Source organism: Pristiophorus japonicus, chromosome X, assembly GCF_044704955.1.
Source record: "Pristiophorus japonicus isolate sPriJap1 chromosome X, sPriJap1.hap1, whole genome shotgun sequence".
NCBI lineage: Eukaryota > Metazoa > Chordata > Chondrichthyes > Pristiophoridae > Pristiophorus > Pristiophorus japonicus.
The window spans coordinates 32,178,527-32,203,712 of record NC_092010.1 but is presented as its reverse complement, the minus strand read 5'-3'; the positions used below and the strand labels follow the sequence as shown (position 1 = coordinate 32,203,712).

The following is a 25,186-nucleotide window of genomic DNA, read 5'->3' as shown; positions in this document are numbered from 1 at the left end:
GAATACACAATAAACCTGATGATTACAAGTGTCAGAACTTCAGACAAATGCTGTGGTTTCTGCTGAATACAAGCGTTAAGTTCAGCTGCAGGTAGAGAAACATTGGCAAGAAGCATCAAGTTACTATAGGAGTCCCCCATCATCTGAATGTGAGTGCTAGAGTAGCAACTGGCACACAACTGATCACTGTGGCCAGGCGGTTATCCCACCAACTTTGTGGCAGCTGAACCAGAGAACCTGCAGCAACTGCAAGCCAAATGATGTCATTGTGCTGCAGCCTGTTGGAGCACCAACACACTGTGCAGTGGAGTGTTGGCCCACTGGTTCAAGTTCTCTTCCCCAGTCTACTCTATTGAGATCCCAATCTCAGCAACATTCTTGTGGGAAGGTGCTGAATGGAGGCTCAAGGTAGGGAAGGGATCTAAAAAAGATCCATGAGGTTCAGAGCTGAGCTGCCCTTGGGCACCACCTAGTGGCTGGGGAATAGATCGCCTGTCCACCCTTTCGGCCACAGTCAGTACACGCCCCAAAGGCTTGGACCAGTGAGGAAAAGAAAGGACAAAGAAAGAACTTGCACTTATATAGCTCCTTTCACCACCTCAGGGTATCCCAAAGTGCTTACAGCCAATAAAGTAGTTTTAAAGTGTCGTACCTGTTGTAGGAAACGCAGCAGCCAATTTGCGCACAGCAAGGTCCCTCAAACAGCAATGAGATATATGATCAGATAATCTGTTTTATTGATGTTGGTTAAGGGATAAATATTGGCCAGGACACCGGAGAGAACGCCCCTGGCTCTTCTTCGAAATAGTGCTATGGGATCTTTTACGTCCGCCTGAAATGGCCTTGGTTTAACATCTCATCCGAAAGAAGGCATCACTGACAGTGCTGCTCTCCCTCAGTGCTGAAGTGTCAGCCTAGATTTTTGTGCTCAAGTCTCTGGAGTGGAACTTGAAGCCACAACCACAACTCTGAGGCGAGGGTGCTGCCCACTGAGCCACAGCTGACAGAAGTCAGACTTCACAAAAAAAGTTGCCGATTGCATCTGCCACAACCAATTATATATTACTGGTCAATTCACAAAGTAACATAATTTTGATTCATTACAGCTATCTTACCAAAAGTAAAGAGGACTGAAGTTGTCCTTAATCTCCCTAATTTAATTTCTTTTCTCTGGTTTTGTACCACACACAAATCCCTCAGCGGGGTGGGTGGAAAGGTGATTTGCGCCCAGGATCTTGTCACAGTAGTTCAGGGTGACTCATTCACCATTTTTGCCTTCCTCACTATAGGAGGATATGGCCCTTTCTCCCCCCATCCAGATTGGGAGATAGCCATGCGGGAAATCCGGGAGCAAATCCATGTTGTATCACTGTCGGGAAACGACATTTGAATGCTGCAATGCACTGCACCAAGACGCCTATAGAGCACGCTTTAGTTTTCCAATTTTCTTCTCCCGAGATATAGTTTCACAGGTGCCAACAGCCTCTGTTCCTTACCCAAGTGCCAATTCTCCATGTGTGAACATGGCATCTTGGCAGGCTATCTGACCATGCATGTACCCACTAAACAGAGGGGTGTCCAATGGCTTAATTATTCTTTGACAAGATTTTGGCTATTGACATGGATCAGACTCTACAAACTTGTGTAAAAAGCACTTTGAAGCATTCCACATCTGAATCCTTTTGAAGCCCAGATGAAGCTCGGACTCTTACCTGATTTCACTGAACAGTGTATGTGAGCTTTTGACTCATAATAAACCCAGTCAAATCCCGCCTCCACTGCCAAGCGGGCCAGCATGCCATACTTTGTGCGATCTCTGTCAGAGGTGGTGATGTCTACTGCTCGACCCTCATAATGCAAGGATTCCTTTGAATGATGTCCATCCTCGTCCCAGCCCTCTGTCACTCGGAGCTTCACTCCTGGCCACTGGTTCATCACAGAGATTGCCAGTGAATTCACTTTATCCTTACAGCGCTGAAATTCAACAGAAATAAATACACTCGTTATTATCTGCACAGTATTGCAGAACATAGTGGTAGAGTCTGGGGCTCGTCCATCTCAGACAGGCGAGTTATTTCCAAACTTTCAGTACCCGAACACAGAAAATGCAATGGGTCTCTAACTGAGATGTCACTTTGCAACACACGGTCTCCAATTGTTTTCCTAGTTTGAAATGTACAGACCTGTAAATTCACACGTTCACTGCCTGGCCTGTGCAGAGTTAGTTGGTCTCAGTCAGTGACAGCAGAGGCACTACAATTGGTCTCTCTTGTAACTCCTGCTGGGGGATGTTGGGCGAGCACAGGTTTGGGCTCAGCTATGGTGCCCTAGATCGAATCATTCTATAACTGTTGCCACTTGGATGGGTTTTATCAGCAACTGTGGAACCATATCCCAGACTGAGCATTTGCCTTTGAAGAAAGGAGTGGTAAGGGAAGAAAGGTGTAAAAAAAAAAGAAAAAAGATGCAACATGCAAGACTACTGTGTGGACCCAATTAATGCTTTGTGCACTATGCCTCAGAGATGGCCTGAAAGCAGCCGTTGCCACACACAATATGATAATAGCCAGATTGTCAAAGGTCTATTCTAAAGCACACAATTAGGATAAATTCTTCAGATCGGAATGTCCAGATTGGAATGTCCTCAAAATGACTTATTTTACTTCTGGTGACATGATAAAACATCTGTCAGTCAGTGACAGGTGGTACAGTCCAATACAGGGAGGTGTGCTCTAGCAAATGGTCTCGGACAGGTAATGGAGAAATAGTTTACCATCAGATGGACTGAGCTAGCCGCATGATGATCCTTAGTAAAGGATTCAAGGAACTGCCCCACTCTACTCTCTGCGGAAGAGGCAACATTGTCACAAACAGTCTTAAAAAAAAATGATGGTATGGGGTGGGGAGGTGACAGGGGAGGAAATTCAATTGCTCAGTGTGAAGCTATATTTGGATGGTAAATTAGGATTGTGACTACAATATTCAATCTGTACTAGGGATATTTTGGAATATGTTCAGGCACGATCAAAGAATCCCACCCTCCATCACTGACTATTACACTCAGGAAGCCCTTAAATATTCACACAGACTATCAAAAGTCAGGGCTATATTTTTTTTAACAAGAATATTGTGATTGAAGACAATATGTAAACACCTTATGGTAGCACAACATATTGGTGATCCAACACACTATACCACGTTTGCAGTTCCTATCCTCATTGATAGGAGTTTATTATGTAGGGAAGGATGTTGAGCGAGCATTAGGTGCCTGCCTACAGGGAAGGAGTTTGGTAAGTTGGAGAGTGAGACACTCCATATTACATGCCCAACAGATAAATCAAGACTAACTAGGTTTTTCTCTGGTATGCACTAGTGGAAATCCTACAAGCTTTCACTACAATATTATAACACATACAGAATCAGAAATTTCAGGACAGAATAAAGTCCATCATACCTGTACCAGTACTAGCATCCCTGCAGAAACTATCTATTCAAATCCCATTTCCGTGTACCCATTAATATTTGTCAAGTGAAAAGAATTATAGTAACTTTAATACACAAGGAAATTAGGACTTGGCACATCTCAAAATGCTCAGAGCGCCTCAAAAGTGCCATTATAATGACAAATGCAGCAGCCAGCTAATTTGCGCACAACAAGATCCCACAAACAGCAATGTGATAAATGACCAGACCAGTTAGTTTGATTTTGGTTGAGGAAGCTAGCCAGGACATCAGAAGAATGACTTGTTTTTCAGTCTTTAACATTCACATGGACAGGTAGGCAAAGTCTTCCATTTAATATCTCATCCAAAGGATGGCCCCTTACATAATACAGCACCCCCTCAGCACTGCCCCAGAATTAGATTATATGTTCAAGTTCTGGTGGGGCTTGAACACTCTGATTTACAACAAAAGTGCTACCGATTAAACGAAGCTGAAAAAGGCAATACATGATGCATTGCCCAAGATCAAACCCAGTTCTGAACCGGCAAGTGAAAAGTCTACAACTCCAAATGCACACATGGAGGTCTAGAAAATGTCTGGAAAATATACTATAGCGGGATCAAAAATATTTAGAATTGCTTCTTCTGTAGTATTTTATTTCAAAGCCATGTCTCACTAACAGGTATTCCTATCCAAATAAGGATTGTAGTCGACCAGATCTCCACGGCTGTTGGATAATACACCAGGTGCATTACTATACTGCATTATATCACAATCTATCATCAGATTCCATTCTCTAGTGATTACTTTTTGTTTAATCTGGTTGTATTTTATAATATATCCTGCCCACTGTTAGAATTCCTCAGTTGGAAGCACTTCAGCTAGCCACGACGAAACTGAACTTAATATGCAAACTAGTCATACTCACGGCCAGGTGCGCAAGTTTCAAAAGGTACAACCTTGGACTACAAATTCATGGGATTGAAATGGCAGAATTCCAGGTACACCTGACATTGTTAATTCAAAAAAATCTGAATTAAAAATAAAAATCCTTGGAGGAAGGCTCAAGGGCTGTGCAAACCCAGACTTCCAGGCTGAAGAAAGTGAAGCCCTTTGCCTTGTATCCTGCAAATATGCAGTAAACAGTTTTAAAAAAGGACAGAAGAGATGTGAAGCCAGTCTACCACACATTTATTCATTACATTTCAGTACAAATTCACAATCCAGTTTACTCATTCACTCGGGGACTGAAATACATGTTATTTCTTTCCCTTTTTTCTCCTCTAACAAAAGCATGATTTCTGTTGCGATATGGGGTCCCAGATCTCACCCACGTGGCTAATCATTATCTACTATCCTAGACACAAAGTGTCATCAGGTTATTTGGCTGCGGTGGGTATCAGTGCCAAGACCAATCTTTCCTTGCCCAATACCCACTTCCACATGCACATGCCAGAAGATAGTGATGAGGAGTACGAACCCGGATTGATTTCTAACCCCACACCCTAGCCCAGAGATGCAGAAGTCAATTGTAGCAGTCCTGAAAGTGGTTCAAATAACTCAACACAGTCCAGAGACTTCAGGCATTGGACTTTCCTGGTCTACGTGATTCAGTGCCACAATGAGCAGGGCATTTACCAACAAGGAAGCATTTTAAAGTTCATTTTCTCCCCAAAGGAGTAGTTCCACAGGCACCTCCCAGTACCTCAGGCGGAGGTGGATGTTCTTCATGAGCGTGAACAGGGAGTATCAGCAGGCTTTAACTGTAGGGGACGTCAGAGCAGAATCTGATTCTGTCGTCACTCAGGGAGAGACGTTTCTGCATTTGCTAATTTTAGCAATAACGTGGGTAAGATGTTTTTCACAAAGTGGGTAATAACATTTTTACACAAAGTATATTGCTCGGAGGAAACAACTACTGCTCTGTGTGTTCCTCCCTGCTCCAAAAACGATTATTGAAAAATAAGGGGAAAAAAAAATCTAATTTTGCTCGGTGAAGCCTTGTTAAAGATTAATTATGAAATTGTGCACCAATCTGCAGCTGTAGGGTGAAATTGAAAAGTGATATTTTCTTCATGTTAGATGTGGCTTCAGGGAGCTTAATGAAGGGCAACAGTTGGAAATATCACCACAGCAGTGGCAGAAGTGAACAGTATAGTTTTCTGCCAGAGACCACAGGTGTGGCAGCCATATCACATCAAAGCAGGAGAGGGTAGGTCAGGCGTGCAGAAGTGCACAACTGAGGTAACCCTCAGTCAACAGGTGTAACAAAATGGCCATCTACCTAGTCCTGACTAGGCTCATTGACCAAGAAAGCTATAATGGAGGTGCGCCATCTTGTCCATGAAGACCTGCAAGGACAGATAACTATCTGCAATGCACTGCCATGGTAGCGAAGGTCATCACTGCCCTCACTTCTTATGCCACAGACTCTATCAGTTACTTTGGCTCTTGACAGCTTTCAGGTTATTTTGTGCACAATAAAATAATGAGACTGCAACACACTGAAATTGAATTAATTTTATTCAAGTTGTGCAGTACTAGTGTATGGTCCAGGTGCTCTGCCCAACTGTATTACCACTTGTGTGTCATGAGCTTCTCCCTGCAGGTTGTCAATGTGCCTTACTGCGAAGTGCTCCCATAGTTGAGGGAGTATCATTGGTGAGTGGCTGTGTAACCAACTGGTGAGCTGCAAGGGATACAGAAAGCCCGCTACCTGTATCTGTGACTAATCCTGATAGACCTGCATCAGTGCAAAGGGTCTCTTGTCGTAGTCACTGTCAGCTAATTTCTGTCAGAGGTAGCACCCATGGTTACATGGACAGGGCTACATGATAGCACACAACTGCCACCAACATGAGTTCCAACCAGTTGTTCCTATGCTACTCCACAAATACCATTGGTGGAGTTCACCTCCTCATGATGCCCACTGTTCTGTTTGAGTATAGAACACGGAGCATCTATGGAAGTTTTAGAATCCTTCATCACGGTCACCAGACCTGTTCACTTAGTAAGTGGAAGCCAGCTATGATTGCATCTTGGAGTTTGGGCCCCAAGGTCTCCATAGCAGGAGTGGGAGAATTCATGACTAGAAGTCAACCCTGCAGACACCATTGGTATTGCCATTACCCAATGTCAGACTGCAGTGTATACAACATGTGCTCCATGGCGTCACTTATATGGAACATGGCAGTGCCTATCTGGGTGTTAGATGTTTCATGTGACCCAAACCACCTTCCAATGTAGTGTGTAATGTGGCAAGTTAGTCCACAATGTAGTGCTGTGCTGTTTGAGGCCAGGCCCGCTAAAGGTCTGTGTCCCATGCAACTCTATAGGGACACAAAGCATGTTGGGCCTCCGTCCTGTACCAGCTGGCTCCCCAACCACTGCTATCCATTCTTCACCAGCACGTTTTGCTTACTGGTCAGCATCACTGTCTACCTCTCCTGTAGTGGGTATATCTGTGCTGCTGTCCATTTCAAGTGGGGGTGGTGACAGCGCTTATGCGTGTGGTGCTCTTCTGGTGCGGTTGGTTATCCATGTGCTCTGTGAACAGAGCGGTTTGTACATCAGAAGTACTTCAGCACACATCCAGTTGCGTACTATATTGCCACTGCATGCACTATTATGCGCTTGTGCAGAATTAGTGCTTATAGACACGTTGATGTTACACATCGTGCAATCATAGAATATATGATTAATACGGTACATACCAGCAGTTCTGCGCTCCCCTCCAATCTCCACAGTCCCAACTCTCCCTCCCGAACAAATCAATCATAGCTTCCTCATATGGAGTGAGTTCCTGAATGTCTGGGGGTCCATCACTTGTTCCATTTCATGCCCTTCGGTTATCTGCCAGTATTGCCTTTAAAACAAAAAAGCAGTGGGGATTGAGACAGGATAATTTGGCCCATGGAAATTCCTTCCTGCAGTACATTCTCTCTCCCCCCCCAACTCCAACATGGCATGTTTAATGCAATTTGCATAACTCTACAAAATTCATTTCTCAAGCATTACTTGCTGCATCCTTGCTAACATTTCTCTGTGCCTGTACAGTTTATGCATATATCGTTAACTACTACTTTTCTTCAGTTCCATATATGTTCTGCGCTGTTATTTTACAGTAATATTGATGCCTTACCTTTGTGCTTTTCTTTTAAATCGGGCAACTTCTTCCAGACCTCTAGGCCCTCAGTTGTTGAGAGAGCGTTCACTTTGGCAGTGATAATATTGCGACACTTGGCGCCTTCTTTGCGTGTTTAGGAGCTGGCCTCCCCCATCAGAAATGTGCTTGCGTCTTTCCATGACTGAGCTTACTAGCGCTTGCAGAGCTTCGTCGTTAAATTGGTTTTATCCCTGTTGGCGTTCAGATATTTTCATCAAAAATTGCGCACTGCAAAGCTAGTCATTCATTGCCGCAAATGGAAATGCACTCTCAGAAACTGCACATGAAAGCTCCACATTTCCACAATTCCTTAAGCGGCTTGGTAGCTTGAGGAAAAGACAAGATTTCTTGTTGTGAAAGGAGAAATATCAGGCCCCTGATGTCTACACATGTTCTTTCTAGCAGAATTAGAACAATGAGAAGCAGGAACCTTGGCTGATGAGCCCCTTGAGCCAGGGGCACTGTGGTGTGCCCTAAGTGGAGGAAGTGCATCCGGGAGGACACTGAGCACCTCGAGTCTCATCGCCAAGAGCGTGCAGAAACCTAGTGCCGGTAACGGAAAGAGCGTGCGGCAAATGTGTCCCACCCACCCTTTCCCTCAACGACTATCTGTCCCACCTGTGACAGGGACTGTGGCTCTCGTATTGGACTGTTCAGTCACCTAAGGACTCATTTTAAGAGTGGAAGCAAGTCTTCCTCAATTCCGAGGGACTGCCTCTGATGATGGTCAACTCAAACCAGGGACCTTCCTAGTCTCATCCAATACAAAAGCAAAATACTGTGGCTGCTGGAAATCTGAACTTGTGAAGAACCAGACCTTCCGAGTCTGTCTAACTCGGTTGCACACAGGACAGTGCAGTGAGCTGCTGAACCACAGGTGTGGTATTTTTAAGATTATGTCTTTCCCTTTCTCAGGTGTTTCCACACCACATACCAACTTCTCAATCAATAGGACAGACAAAATGCTTCAGTCTAACTGCAGTGTTTCGCGACTCCCGAATCAGTCAGGAGAAAATGCAGTCCCAGGCGGCTTCACCCTCTGATTTTTTCTCGTTCCCTTCACAGGGACATCTGACTACCGTTTGAGATATCATGGACACAATCATATATTCTACACTTCCAGACTGTTTTGGAGCATTTGATACCGGGTTACCGCATTGCCTGAACTCCTCCTATTGTTCCCTATTACTGCACAAGCGGATTTAAGATCAAAATTTCACTCTATATAGCCTCAAGCCGTGCAATTAATTAACCTTAATTATCTGTCCAGTGTGCTCAATTATTATCAGCCAGTTACAAACGAGGTGTTAATTGCTAATATTTTTAAACAAAGTTTTTTTTAAAAACACATTCCTTCCACTTCCTCCAGTAAACTTATGAAGGAGTGATTAACTTCATCGCTCATACAAACGTATTGCAGTTCGAATAAAGTGCATTGTTGGTTGGGATTAATTATAGATCAGCATGTTCCAAATCAGAATTGTTTTAAATTGTTATTTCTTTTAAATCACAAATCTGGCTATGTCTAAAACATTTGGATTAATTTGCCCGTCTCATAAGGTTCAATACATTGAATGTAAAATACTTGTCCGAGTCGGTGCTGAGGGGTCATTCATTTAAAATTAAGAGAGTGACGCTAGTAGAAAATTATTAACAAAGGGTTGTTGGAGCGTGGAATGGTTGCGGCAGAGACCATTGTATTTTTTAAGGGAAATATGTAAAAGCATTTGAAACAGAGGAAGATGCAAGGCCTTGGGGGACAGTGGGGCAGAGAGATTTGTTTTTGATTCTCTGGTAAAGAGCTGGCACAGACATGATGGGTTGAATGGCCTCCTTCTGTGCTGTAAACTTCCATGGTTCGACATGTTGCAGATAACCTTTCAATATTATCTGTCTTTTTCCCAGATTTTCTGCCCTTCAACTTCACTCCTTAGAGGAATCACTCATGCTGGGGCATGGTTTCATGGTGCCTGGCCGCCATCCAGTACCTTGCCCAAATAGCCATTCTTTATGTTTGATCCTAAATGGTGATCTCTGGTAGAATATTCTACCATGGTGGGCATCGTGGACGAGTCTAATCCTGCCTTCACAGGATTTTTGAGTACTGGTCACCACACAGTAATCAGGAGCAGGAATGTTGGCTGATTTCCTGCTCCAACCCTTCCAATCCATGAACAATTACCCGCAACCTTTTTTTCCAATTTTCTTCCCTCTCCTCCTGAAGGTGCTGAATCACGTTGGGATACTGTTCCATGGTCACTGGCCACTCTCCAGTACCTTGTCCCAAGTGGCGATTCTTCATGTGTGAGCCCTAAAGATGACAGCAATCAGGAGCAGGAGCTGTGTCCCTTCCAGGGACAGAGATCAATTGTAATGCCACCAGCTCTGCTATGGTGAAGATCAGCTAAGTTAGCACAGATGATAGATGGAGCCTGTGGACCTTTCTGATCTGTATGAATCAATAACGCACCACATTAACCCACTGAGTCAACTGAAGTAAAAACAGAAAATGCTGGAAATGCACAGCAGGTCTGTCAGCATCTAAGAAAAAAAGAAAAACTTGCATTTATAACATGCCTTTCAGAAATGTCTCAAAGTGTTTCACATACAATGAATTACTTTGAAGCACAGAGATTGTTACTATGTAAAGCCAATTTTGCGCATAGAAAGATTCCATGAATAGCAAGAAGCTAAACAAAAATTGTGTGGTGTTGGGTGAAGGAGGAATGCTAGCCTCTTCTTTTTCAAATAGTGCCATGGGATTTTTTATATATACCCCAGTAGGCAGATAAGGGGCATGGTTTAACATTTCATCCAAAAGATGGCATCTTTAACAATACAGCACTCACTCAATATTGCACTGAAGGTTCAGGCTAGATTATCTGTTCAATAATTCGAGTGGGGATTAAACCCACAACCTTCTGACTCAGAGGTAAGTGCTCACAACTGAGTCAAGACACAAAGTAAGCATCTGAAAGAGAATGAGCAGTTAATGTTTCAGGTGGGACCCGCCAACTGTCTTTTTGAAGTGGAAACTTGGTGGGTGGGGAGGGGGGGGAGCTAAACTGCTCAAAGTACAGTTTAGGATCAGTCTGCAAACAGACCAACCTCATCCATATCAGTGATGGTAACGTTCTACAGAAATCCTTTTGGGGATGTTACTAGAGCAAATAAATAGAAGCAGCACTTCAAATACAGAATTTTTAGGCCATCCAAGTTGATAATTAAAAATAACCACTAATTTTGCACTAATAGTGCATCTCTGGCAGAGTTTAAAATAATTTCATCTATCAATTACACCTAGAAATCACTGCAAGAGGCCAATAGTTGTCAACCATCTTATTTTTAGACTGGACAGTTTTTGAGTGTTGCTGTCTGGAATTTAAAAAATAGATAAACCTGACTCAAAAAGTTTTTTTTTAAATATATTTTTTTAAAACTTCTGTGCCTTACATTAACCACTAAAAAGATGTTGGGAGAATACATAATTGAATACAGTGTTAAACTGCTTCCTTGTTAACCTCTACAAATCAATAAGAACATTAAATCTGGGGCCCAGACAAGGTCAAGACACTTTGCATAATGAGCTTTGCCAGCAGAAACTAATGTCACTGCTTCCTGACACCATATCCAGTCTGTGGTTACTCAACCTGACCAGAAAACGGAGAGGCTTTTGCCTCCAGGTATCCTTAATAAGCCACGATCAGTGAACCTTACTGTCTATCTTAGACTTTAGATCCACTGGGATTACAAGGCCTACACCAGGCCTTTTCCATTCCATCTGATTCCATTCCATCTGATCCATATTGCCTAAAGGGACCTAGACAAGCCCATATGATGGGTTGTCAGCAAGCGCCTGGGGCATACACACCCTCTGAAAAACTTTGATTCCTGACATTTTATTTGGTACATTTTCCAGCATTTTGGAATAAATATTTTATGAGATGTGAAGTAAAATAGTAAATGGAATAGAAAAGGATAGTGGAATCAAAAAGGTTAATTTGAGTGCTATTCCAAGTTAAATCATGACTGCAGGGCATGGGCACATAGGTGCCAACTTGGAAATAGATTGCTGTTCCTTCATTGTCGTTGGGTCAAAATCCTGGAACTCCCTCCTTAACAGCACTGTGGGAGCACCTTCATCACACGGACTGCAGCGGTTCAAGGCGGCGGCTCACCACCATCTTCTCAAAGGCAATTAGGGATGGGCAATAAATGCCGGCCTTGCCAGCGATGCCCATATCCCATGAATTAATAAAATAAAGGCAAGCTCAGGACTGAAATCAGGAAGTACTTCTTCACAAAATGAGTGAGAAAATCCTGGAATGGTTGCTGAGTAGTGTAGTGGAGGCAACAACTCAAGTCATTCAAGTTAGATGCTGTGATAGAAGGATTGTAAGCTTATAGGAAAAGATGAACTAGATGGTTAGAGTGGCCCCATATTTCTTAACAACATCCTTAAATAGCCTTCAATAGAATTAAATCTTCAGTACTTCATGTCCAGACCAGATGCAATTACAACATTCAGTAAACTAAAATAATTTAATACCCTAAAAAAAATAATTTCAAAAGATCAAAAGAGACGTTTTGAACAATTTAATACTTCATGGAAGAGACAAAAAAGTTTCATCCTTGCAAATTTTTTTTAATAACAAACTTCTTTGAATTATTCATTTTTTTAAGCAAGATTTGATTTCCCTCTCAATCTGAACAAAATCCCTGTTAATTTAGAATAAAATTCACACCACAATTTTTTCAAAATATTTATTCAGCAAACTGGAAGTTAAGCAACGTTCTGTGATGGGATGGATGATTCTGCCATGGTCTTGGGAAACACTGATCAGGGGTGGGTCTGGGCATTGATTGCAGATTGGACTTGTTGACTGCAGAAGGCATCAATTTCAGGCAGGCATGGCTGGTGGCAGGAAGCTTCGGTCGTGGAGGGGGAGGAAGCTGAAACAGCTAGTGAACAATATTATACCAGACCAGGCCAGTTGTGAAAATATGAAATTCTGGATCCAGCCGCTAAAGAAAACTTATACTGAACTTACCGTCCCCTTGAAGTTGGAGACAGGAGAGGAGGAAATGGGGAGGCAAAGTAACAGAAGTCAAGGCATGTGGAGGCATTGAGACAGGAAACAAAAAGAAGCATAAAACACTGAGTGCATGCTGCAAGGAGTGGCAGGCCCAAAAAGGGAATACGCTTGGCTCCTTTCAAACTCCAAAATCTCACAAGATTTTCACATTTCCTAACATCGCAAGATTTGGACTTCACATCCTGGGGAAGCCTAGATGTGTGCTAGATTGCCTGAAGCCTGTGAATTCATCCAGCCTCAATTAGAAAAAACACCCAAATTATAGCATTCAGAGTGAATTTTCTGGATGTTTTTTTAGTCAATACGTGAAGGAACCTAGTCCCTCCCTCCTCCACCCCCACTATGAATGTTTAATGAAGTGTTACTGGAGGCAGAGCGACTACCAGAAATTGTGGGTAGTGTCAAATGCCACTACAGTTTAAGTTTTTTTTTTAAAGCGTCAAATTCCCATTTAATTCATGTGACGTAGGCTTTCCAGATCACCTGCTGACCACTTCTTTGGTGCTTGCCTGTTGGGTTCCAGTTAACTTTGCGCTTAATGATCTGGGAATTAGGTAGTCCCATTGTATGTCCAAAAAACAACATTCTTGGTAATGAAGCAATTTGACGCTTGAGGGGGTAAGCTGTCTTCACCATACCGTATTTGATGTTTGCATTTGTCAACTAAAATGGACTTTTCTCAAACCTTTTTTCCTTCTCTCTTTTTTATAACCGTTTTCTCTCCTCCCCTCCCCTCCCCTCCCCTCCCCGCCATTGTCTATTTCTGTGGGCACCAGCTGCCTTCTAGTACCTTGCTCAAAAATAGAAAGACTTGCATTTGTATAAAGCCTTAGCACATCTCTCAGAAGCATATAGCAGCCATTTTGCGCACAGAAAAATTGCAGAAAAAGCAAATGAGATTGATGGCCAGCTAATCGTTTTTTGGTGGTGTTGGTTGAAAAAGGAATGGTGGCCAGGACACCAAGAGAACTCCCGACTCAAATTTAAATAGTGCCACAAGATCTTTAACTTCCACCCGAGCTACTGGAGTAGATAGGGCTCTGGTTTAGCATCTCCTCTGCTAGACAATGCAACACTGTCTGAGCACTGCACTGGAGTGTCAACCTAGTTAATGAATGCAAGTCCTCGATTCGGGCTTGAACCCACAACCTTCTGTCTCAGACGAGAGTGCTACCACCTGAGCCAATTCTAATTCGCCATTCATCATGTGTCAACCTGGACTATGAGTGTTGGTAGACTATTTAGCTGCAAGGGTGTGGGTAGGATATAACATGCAGAAGAATGTTGACCTCCTGCATTGCAGTTGCAAGGAGGGTGTCGGTAAGATGGAGAACAGAAGGGTAACATCGATGTAAGAGAATAAGTTGAATTTATGTATATTACTTACATTATAGAATTGGTACATGTTGGGCTGTCATGCTAAGCTGGTTTGTACTTACATTGGGGAACAATTTATAAAATTGAGACTTTAAAAACAAAAATGCTATTTATTCCAAAACAAAATGCTCAGAAACAGGCCTCTACACTTCTTCCAATGCAGCTGCCAGGGTCTGTGACAAGTTTTCCTTATTATGCATGACATGCATTGACATTTTGTAACATCCTACGCATGTGTGATAATTATATTACCGATTATTATTCTAACAAGCACATTTTTTGTGTGTTTTTGTGAAAAGTTCTGGATTCCTGTCTGGGTGTATTTAACCCACTGCTATTCCATTGACTTCTAGAATTAATAATGGAACCTACTGTACCAGCAAACTGCAGACAGGCAAGATGATCAGAAGAATGAGGCTGCATCTCAATTAGGCTGCTGTCCTCAATTCCCCAGTACAGTAGAGTTCATGATTATTCATTCCAGTATCAGCTTCTGTTTGAGCAACTGCTTTGTCTGCAGCTTTTAAAAATGGCTGCCCACATTCTAACACTCGTCAAAAATCTGTAAGATATTAAAGCATCTTGAAACAATAGCCTCATTTAAGTTCAATTGTCCTGAATTGAGTGTTAATGTATGGATGATAATTCAATCAGAATGTTGTATTTTCAGGTCCGGTGATGGGATAGAATTAAAACGATAGACAAATAGGAGTGCGTCACAAGATAATAACTCATCAAGAGATTCAGAAGCGCGCACACATATCGCACTGTAGACTGGCCTATGCTGCCCCTGGGCCCTCGCCTCTTCTGGGCCCCGATCACGTCGCTCTGCAATCTCTCGCCGCTCCTGCGCCCCAACCTCACCGTTCCTGCTGTACCTGCCCACGCTCCAATCAGCGACCTGGATCTTGGTGACATCCAATCCAGTCGCCCTCTTCGCTGCCGTCGCTTTCCTGCTCCAGCACATGCAGCAGAGCTGGTCTCCAGTCATCTGGTTAATCCTAGCCATTGGACCAAGACCTAGCTCTGTCAAGCCCGTGTGGTGGCTGGTGTGCAACGGCCACCACACGTTAAAAAAATCCGCACACAGGCATCTTCCACCCTTCAGGATGTAGTTCAGGATCTGGAATATTAGGTCCTTAATTGAAACACCTGTGAACTTTTTGGCGTGGAAGCAAGTCAGCCTCGACTCAAGGGACTGCCTATGATGATGATGATGATGATGATTCAGAAGGTGTCACAACATGCAAGAGAATTGTATGCCAAGTTAAGGAACGTTATCTTAACCCCAAGATATGTTATTGCCTCAAAGATATTTCCATGTATAATTTCCTCTTCCTGATATAGTGTCAAAATTCTTGGGAGGAAAAATAACAAAAGATGGCAGGGTGAAAGAAAATAGACTGAGGGTAACAGAAGATGGAGCAGGGGTATTAGAAGATGGGTGGGGTGGGTTGGTAATGGAAGATGGGGCATGTTGATGGAAGGGGGAGAGGTGAAGAGAAATGCGGCAGGGGCGGTGAAAGATGAAGCAGGAGTAATCTTACATACATGAACGTTATCGCTAGCACTGTAAAAGGATCGGATCATAAAAGGTATCCCTAGATGGATCAGTAGGTAAATGACACTAAGTGGTGTGGTACTGAGACATACAGAATACGAAGGTTCCATGTCCAATGCCTGGTGTATGCTGTATCAGCCAGAGTGGATACAATTGGCCTCATTGTGTCTCGCTTGGGAGTGGAAATAAAAGCAGTCAGGATTGCTGCCCCTAATCACTGTTCAGTAAGCTCCGCTGGTACGTGTACATGAAGGGGAAATCATGTTTAACTAATTTACTGGAATTCTTTGAGGATATAACGAGCATGATGGATAGAGGTGTACTGATGGATGTGGTGTATTTAGATTTCCAAAAGGCATTCGATAAGGTGCCACACAAAAGGTTACTGCAGAAGATAAAGGTACGCGGAGTCAGAGGAAATGTATTAGCATGGATCGAGAATTGGCTGGCTAACAGAAAGCAGAGAGTCGGGATAAATGGGTCCTTTTCGGGTTGGAAATCGGTGGTTAGTGGTGTGCCACAGGGATCGGTGCTGGGACCACAACTGTTTACAATATACAAAGATAACCTGGAAGAGATGACAGAGTGTAGTGTAACAAAATTTAAATTTGCAGATGACACAAAGATTAGTGGAAAAGTGGGTTGTGTAGAGGACACAGAGAGGCTGCAAAGAGATTTAGATAGGTTAAGCGAATGGGCTAAGGTTTGGCAGATGGAATACAATGTTGGAAAATGTGAGGTCATCCACCTTAGGAAAAAAAACAGTAAAAGGGAGTATTATTTGAATGGGGAGAAATTACAACATGCTGCGGTGCAGAGGGACCTGGGAGTCCTTGTGCATGAAACTCTTTTTGGAAGTCCTTGTGCATGAAACTCTTTTTGGAGTTCACCTGCAAAAACATAAAACATTAAACGGTGCCACCCGACCTGGGTGACATTCCAGACATTTACAAGGCCCTTTTTTTTTCCCCCTTTTTTTTTTGTGTTTTTCTTTTTTTGGTTTTTTTTTTTGGGCACTAAAATCACAATTTTCCCCAGTGCCCCCTATAAAAGGGAAGGGGGACACTAAAAGCACCGGCAATTAAAACAAATTAAACTTAAAAACGTAAAATCAAATTAAAATTTGGTTGCCGGGCGTGATGATGCACTCCAGTCCCTCCGGTGCCCACCTCTCGCGGAAGGCCGCGAGCGTACCGGTGGACACCGCGTGCTCCATCTCCAAGGACACCCTGGACCGGATGTAAGAGCGGAAGAGAGGCAGGCAGTCAGGTTGAACGACCCCCTCGACCGCCCGCTGCCTGGACCGGCTGATGGCACCCTTGGCCGTGCCCAGGAGCAGTCCTACGAGGAGGCCTTCGGACCTACCCGCTCCCCTCCGCACAGGGTGCCCAAAGATCAGGAGAGTGGGACTGAAGTGCAGCCAGAATTTCAGGAGCAGCCCCTTCAAATAATGGAACAGGGGCTGCAACCTTGTGCACTCCATAAAAACATGGAACACGGACTCCTCCAGACCGCAGAAATTGCAGGCGGCCTGGGAGTCCGTGAACCGGCTTAAAAATTTGTTGCACGGCACTGCTCCGTGCACCACCCTCCAGGCCAAGTCCCCGATGAATAGTGGGAGGACCCCTGCGTAGAGTGCCCTCCATCGGGGACCCCCGCCTCCTCCGGACGGCAAGATGGTACGCCATGGCGTGTCCGGACGGCCGGCGAGGATGGCAAAGTTGAGGGTGTGCAGGAGCAGCCCGTACAGGAAACCCCTCCGCGCGGAACTGAAAGGCACGGAGGGGATTTCCCCGAGGCGGCTCAAGTTGTGAGGCGCCGGCCCCCGAGGGAGGTTCCGGAGTTTGGCGCCGATGAGGAATTCCGTCCGGACGGGGGTCAGTTCGGACGGGATCTCCCCACGTGCTTGAGCCTCCTCGATGCACCTAACGGAGTCAGGGCCCAGAGCTGTTTTTAGCGACTCGATGGCATCGGCCGCGTGGCGTCCTTGTGCATGAAACTCTTTTAGAGTCTACCTGTGAAAACATAAAACAATAACGGTGCCACCCAACCTGGGTGACACTCCAGACATTTACAAGGCCCTTTTTTTCCCCCCCTTTTTTTTTTTTTTTTTGTGTTTTTCTTTTTTTGGTTTTTTTTTTGGGCACTAAAATCACAATTTTTTCCCAGTGCCCCCTATAAAAGGGAAGGGGATCCTTGTGCATGAATCCCAAAAAGTTAGTTTGCAGGTGCAGCAGGTAATCAGAAAGGCGAATGGAATGTTGGCCTTCATTGCGAGAGGGATGGAGTACAAAAGCAGGGAGGTCCTGCTGCAACTGTACAGGGTATTGGTGAGGCCGCACCTGGAGTACTGAGTGCAGTTTTGGTCACCTTACTTAAGAAAGGATATACTAGCTTTGGAAGAGGTACAGAGACGATTGACGAGGCTGATTCCGGAGATGAGGGGGTTACCTTATGATGATAGATTGAGTAGACTGGGTCTTTACTCGTTGGAGTTCAGAAGGATGAGGGGTGATCTTATAGAAACATTTAAAATAATGAAGGGGATAGACAGGATAGAGGCAGAGAGGTTGTTTCCACTGGTCGGGGAGACTAGAACTAGGGGGCACAGCCTCAAAATACGGGGGAGCCAATTTAAAACCGAGTTGAGAAGGAATTTCTTCTCCCAGAGGGTTGTGAATCTGTGGAATTCACTGCCCAAGGAAGCAGTTGAGGCTAGCTCATTGAATATATTCAAATCACAGATAGATAGATTTTTAACCAATAAGGGAATTAAGGGTTATGGGGAGCGGGCGGGTAAGTGGAGCTGAGTCCACGGCCAGATCAGCCATGATCTTGTTAGGTGGCGGAGCAGGCTCGAGGGGCTAGATGGCCTACTCCTGTTCCTAATTCTTATGTTCTTATTAATGTTGGGGAAGTCCAGAACCAGGGGTCACAGTCTAAGGATAAGGGGTAAGGGATAAGCCATTTAGGACCGAGATGAGGAGAAACTTCTTCACCCAGAGAGTGGTGAACCTGTGGAATTCTCTACCACAGAAAGTTGTTGAGGCCAATTCACTAAATATATTCAAAAAGGAGTTAGATGTAGCCCTTACTACTCGAGGGATCAAGGGGTATGGCGAGAAAGCAGGAATGGGGTACTGAAGTTGCATGTTGAGCCATGAACTCATTGAATGGCGGTGCAGGCTCGAAGGGCCGAATGGCCTACTCCTGCACCTATTTTCTATGTTTCGATGTTTTTTTATTACATATGTGAATGTCAGGCGAGGGCAAAATCAGGTGTTGTCCCCTCAGGTAAATAGTCCATCAGCACTCACTTTCCAGCCTCACACACTACTTCGACAAGGTGCTGGAGGACAGCTAGCTCCTGTGGAAGGTTAGGAATGAAACTGCCTTCAGAAGAGAGAATAGTGAAAAGCGGAAAAAAAAAAATCGGATTGATCTGCTGGGGGTTGGCTGTTGTGAAACTATTTAAATTCTTTGTTTTTGTTCTGTCAGATGTCGACATTCTGTGCTGAAAGTAGTTTTGAAAGTTGATTCAATGGATACAGATAAAACAAAATCGGGTATATGTCACTCGACTGAAATTTTATCTATTTGATAACTGAAATAGAAAGTACTAAATAGGTTGGCATCACTCAAAGTTAACAAGTCACCCGGTCCGGATGGAATGCATCTTAGGTTGCTGAGAGAAGCTAGGGTGGAGATAGAAGCAGCTCTGACCACAATCTCTCAATCCTCCTTGGATAAGGGAGTGGTGCCAGAGGACTGGAAAACTGCAAAAGTTACACCCCTGTTCAAAAAAGGGGAGAGGGGTAAACCTGGTAAATGTACAGGCCAATCAATCTAACACCAGTGGTGGGAAAACTACCAGAGACCATTGTCAAGGACAAAATTAATTCTCACTTGGAGAAGCATGGGTTAATAAGGGATAGCCTGCATGGATTTGTTAAAGGCAAATCATGTCTGACTAACCCAATTGAGTTCTTTGGGTACATGAGAGGTTTACCAGGATGATACCAGGGATGAGGAAGTTCAGTTTTGTGGAGAGATTGGAGAAGCTGGGATTGTTCTCCTCAAGGCAGAGAAAGGTTAAGGGGAGACCTAATAGAGGTATTTAAAACGATGAAGGGTTTTGATAGAGCCAATAGGGAGAAACTGTTTCCTCCAGCAAGTGGGTCAGTAACCAGTGGTCATAGATTAAATTAATTTACAAAAGAACTAGAGGGGAAATGAGGAGAAATGTCATCACATTGGTTGCTGAGATCTGGAACACACTACCTCAAAGTATGATGGAATCAGATTCCACAGCAACTTTCAAAAGGCAATAGGACATGTACCTGAAGAGGACTAATGTGCAGGATTATGGGAAAAAAGCTGCGATGTGGGACTAATGGGACAGCTCTTTCAAAGAGCTGGCACAGGCACGATGGGCCGAATGGTCTCCTTCTGTGCTGCAGGATTCTACTAGTCTATTATTTAGTAATAATCAGTACTGAAATAATTGCTGCAGATAAAACTGTTTATTTTAATAGTTCCAAAGGTCATACAGTACTCAGAAGGTTAATATAACAGTAGTCGGTCATTTTATGTGATACAAATCAGACATTGTTCTTTGATGTGAAAAACAATCCCAGTCATAGTATTTCACACTTTGTTTTATGTTTGACATTTTTTCTCACTTTGATGTTCAACGGTAGTTCTGCTGGTAATTTTCACTGGCAGTGACTGTTACCTGAGCCTGGAGGCAGGAGAATCCAGGTTCTGTTGGTAATTTTCAATGACAGTGGGACTTTTGCTGAGGCTAAAACCAGATAGGGCTCATGGGATATATGTGTCTTTATTGGCTGTTTTATCCATCATGCACTGCAGCACCACAGTCAATGTAATTCAATGTCATGTAAAAACCACCAGCTGAATATATAACTGACAGGTTTCAGCCAGTTAGCTTTAAACATATATTAAATACTGTGATGTGCCTGGGGGCCACTTGCTGATGGGCAGCAGTTAATACATTATGCTGTTTAATTTCTACAAGTATTTAGTGCTTAACAGCCAGATCTCAGTTCTGAGGTAAGGTTTATACCTGAATCGTCAACTGACCTCATATTTCCCCGACGGGTATTGACACTCGCCAGCGGGTTTTTTTTTGGCCGGCAAAACAGAGCTCGTCCACAGCTCCAGTGACTCCACGACTGAGGCACGTTATCGCTCAATTCCTATTTCTCTTTTCAGGCCTTCAACGCCCCAAAATCACGTGCATTTTTATTTCCAAACGGATCAAATTGGAAAGGAGGGACGAGGTCACAGTCACCTGTAACGATTGACTTTAAAAAAAAAGGCGCCGTCTGTGGCACACATTGCTTTTCAACTGAAGGAACGAGGGACAACTTGTATTCGTATGGCGCTTTCAAGGACGTCAAACGTCCCGACGCTTCACAGGAGAGTTGTCAAACATTTGACGGGGGTGCAATTTAATCTTTCTTTTTAAAAATGGGCCAGCAGTTTTTTTGCAAATAATGTTTAGAGACAGGCCCTCAAATCAGGGGCCAGGTTGATTTTACACTTTATGTTGAAATTCGGTGATTGATGCCATCGCCAGTAAGCAAGTGCCCTCTTTTAACGGGGCACAACCCCCTTTTTTAAAAAAAAAGTGCATGGCGTATTTGTTTGAAGCGACCGTGATACTGGCGGGAGCGGGCGGGATGGGGTTGAAACGTGGAGCGTCTGCTGAAGGCAGGTCTCGCGCTCTCCTCGCGTGCAGCCTCCCCTCAACTGTCACTCGTTCCCAGTCACAGCGAGCGCAAAGAGCACAAGCATCACCAGGACAACGTGTTGATTGACAGCCCGCCCACCAATCAGGGCAAAGCATTGGGTGGGTGAATCAGACGACAACAACAGAGTCCAAAAACTGGACTTTTGCTGCCCAGTTTTACACTTGGTGTCAAATAAAATGAGCAGCTGCCTGAAAATAATGGACTATCCATGCCAAAACTAGACAAGGCTGCTAAGATGGCATGGAGGTGGGACTAGTGATATTTTATTGACTATAGGCTACTGAGTACCTGAAGCCAGGAGATTCTCAAACTTGCTGGTAGTCATGTTCATCTTTATAAACACTGATTGATTATATAACTGCAAGAAAACTCCTTTATTTTACAATTGATAGAATCAGTGCATGGTCTTTGTTCCAGCAAGGACACCTCGTGTCTGGATGAATACATTGGTATCTTCAGCAGGATGCTCTGCTAAGCTCCACTGACTGGAGTTTGTTGAAGGACTTTAGAGCAGCATTATTTCTAAAGCTCACTATAAAGCTTGTGGTAAGTAACAATAGTCTTTCTTATTTTCCTCCCCCCTCTGATTTTCCATTCCCACTCATCTACCCTGACAATGGCCAGTAAGTGATGCGCAAAAGTTGTACAGGTGACTCACCCGCTCATTTTCACTCCTTCCCTCGAGGAAATACCTGGCATTGACAACACAACTGAGATCAGGAACTTGCCTTGTGGGAAGTTGTGGGTGCGAAGCTCAAATCTGTTGCACCATGCTGTCATCCATTGGCAGGAGGATCGAGTGAAGAAAACTGGCAAAAGAATCAGGGGGAATTTTTTTTACGCAGCAAATTATGATGATCTGGAACGCCCTGCCTGAAAGGGCGGCGGAAGCAGATTCAATAATAACTTTCAAAAGGGAATTGGATATATACTTGAAAAGGAAAAAAATTGCAGGGCTATGGGGAAAGAGCGGGGGAGTGGGACTAATTGGATAGCGCTCTCAAAGAGCCAGCACAAGCACGATGGGCCGAATGGCCTCCTTCTGCAATGCTGTATCATTCTATGATTCTATCCAACTATCGATGTGTAAAAACATTCCCAAATTTAATATTTTCAGGCATAAGTGTCCAATTATGCAGTTTTCCCCCAAGTTTCATATCAATATAAAATTACCATTTTCCACTTCACATGCAGCACATACCTAAAGTAGCCTGGAAATGTTAGCCTCTGAATAAGACTTTAGAGTTTATCCTCCATTTACATAGAGGAGGGACACTGTGGCAGATGTGCAAGATTAAAGGTGCATTAATTAATACTACAACTGCAGCATTGGTATGATGCAGTTTGGTTTCACACTGACATTGAAGTTATAGTGTAAATTCAGCCTGAATCCAGAGTCAGGGCTCAACCTGACACCAGAGTGAAATACATTAAAAATCCCTGGATGGAGGCGTCTCACTCTGCTTCACTTAAGAGTCAGTTTGGGCCTTTACACTACAAAAATTTAGAATTGATGCAAAGCCAAAATCACTTCGCACAGTCTGAACTTGCAGTATAAATGCAGCATCAGAGAGTTAAATCTCCATCACCAGATTCACAACTTTGTCCCAAGCCAAAGCAAAGACATCTGTAACAGGCAGAGCCATCACAGGTGCTCTGCTCTCACACAGTCCTATTAATAATAAAGAAGCTGAATCAGACAATGCTAACGAGGCCCAAAGGACTAATCTATCAAACTGATACTTAACAGGTACTGCAAAATGCACGAGTTCATTCTTAGCTCCTGTTACGTATACATTTATTTTTTTTCTTGAAAAGATGTTATTTGCTCTCATATTCTTTAGTTCCCAGAAGGAAGTATAAAATTATAGGTTACAATGTCATATTTAAACTGCTTTAAAATCAAAAAAATTGAAAGTTGTTGTGACATCTGAAGCCAGTTATGGATGTGGTGAATATTGTTGTTATAAGGCCAAGGTCTCCCCTGAAAAGAAAAAAATACTTGGATTTATATAGATCCTTTCACGACTATCTGGACATCTCAAAGTGCTTTACAGCCAGTGAAGTACTTTTGGAGTGTAGTCACTGTTGTAATGTAAGAAACGTGGCAGCCAATTTGCGCACAAGCAAGCTCCCACAAGCAGCAATGTGATAATGACCAGATAATCTGTTTTTTTGTTATTATGATAGAGGGATAAATATTGGCCAGGACACCAGGGAGCACTCCCTTGCTCTTCTTCAAAATAGTGCCATGGGATTTTTTACATCCACTTGAAAGAGCAGACAGAGCCTCAGTTTAACATCTCATCTGAAAGACGGCACCTCCAACAATGCAGTGCTCCCTCAGCACTGCACTGGAATGTCAAGCCTAAATTTTTTGTGCTCAAGTCCCTGGAGTGGGACTTGAACCTACAACCTTCTGACTCAGAGGGGAGAGTACTACCCATTCAGCCACAGCCAACTCTTGTAGGGGTAAGGTTCCACAAGTGACAGTACCTCAATCGAGTTGCTGTTCTTCACGTCGGAGGCTAAACAGTGAATGTTGGCAGGCTATCGATTGTGGAAGGCACTACAGCCAAGCCTGATCCTATTCTCAAACAACACCAACACAGGTGTACAACACAAGCACAGCACCAGCTACAGCAGAAAGGCAGAGCCACCAAGTTATTTATCTCCCAGCACATCATGTCGCAGACCACAAAGCATTCAAAATGTAGTAACACAGCAAGTGCAGCTGGTTTCTTGAAATCAGTACTGGTCACAAAGAACAGAACTCCACTCATTGGACTCTGAATGTCCATTGAATTTTAATGTTAGCAAACAGTGGACTATCCAGTCAGCCTTCCACAAACAAGAAAAGGATTTCAAATAAAGTTTTAAAACTCCAGTAAACTGCCTGCGAACTTCTTAATCTTTGCTTTGTGTCGGTTGCTGTTCTCTGTATTACCTTATGAAAATGCAAATAAGTCCACTTCAGATCTGATTTATACAACATGGTTTCCATCGTGAAGCTGAAGCCAATGTAACCCAAAATGTATAATATGACTGTCCTATAAAGTACAATTTAGTTACATCTCAAACAGTTTAAAACCATTGCTGTTATGAAAAATTCACAGGGAACTCTGGACACGATTTAGAGATATATCATGCTGAATATCTCTAAAATGGTCCCTCAGGATGATCCAGCTCCTTTCACAGATGAACAAGATCACCTGCAGGTTAGTTCACAGAGAATTCGGTCAATCAAGAGCAGTTTTTTATGATAGAGCAAATTGTTACAGGTGGGTTAAGGACTGTGTGTAATTATTTGCATTTTCACAAGGTAATACAGAGAACACCCACCTGACAAATCAAACAGAACTTTGGTTTAATGTCTCATCTGTAAGATGGCACTTCCAACAATTCAGCATTCTCTCAGTACTGCACTGAAATGTTTGCCTAGATTATGTGCTTCTGACTTAGAAGGAAGAGCGCTATCAACTGAGCCAAGCTAACACTGTAAACTGAACCCAGGACCTGTCAGTTGAGTCTGTATGGCTCGGTGCTATAGCAGAGAGTGCCTTTACCCACTAGGTCAATCTTGGTGCTTTAGAAATGAGTTCCAAAATGTTACATTATTTGTTGGAGCTACATCCATTTTGTGATGTACCATTAATTTATAAGTCATACGAAAGTAAATGCAGCATGGTTGCTCATTGGTTAAGCTGATTGAGGCAGTGACTAGCTGAGACATACAGACCAGGAAGGTCCAGCTTCAATCCCCGAC

At 43.5% G+C, this 25,186-nt stretch overlaps 1 protein-coding gene and 1 long non-coding RNA gene across 2 annotated transcripts in view; one reads left to right on the top strand and one right to left on the bottom strand.

The window, feature by feature from the left end:
- The window catches only part of LOC139240947 (sonic hedgehog protein-like), a 95,742-nt gene that overhangs the window by 24,340 nt on the left and 46,216 nt on the right, over positions 1–25,186 (bottom strand). Inside the window, exon 2 of the mRNA XM_070869510.1 lies at positions 1,713–1,974. Within this exon, the coding sequence (XP_070725611.1) occupies positions 1,713–1,974 (262 nt within the window). The remainder of the gene's footprint in view (positions 1–1,712; positions 1,975–25,186) is intronic.
- LOC139240948 (uncharacterized) overlaps positions 21,516–25,186 on the top strand; it is a 104,382-nt gene continuing 100,711 nt past the window's right edge. Inside the window, exons 1-2 of the long non-coding RNA XR_011588761.1 lie at positions 21,516–21,966; positions 24,537–24,638. This is a non-coding gene — a long non-coding RNA (uncharacterized lncRNA). The remainder of the gene's footprint in view (positions 21,967–24,536; positions 24,639–25,186) is intronic.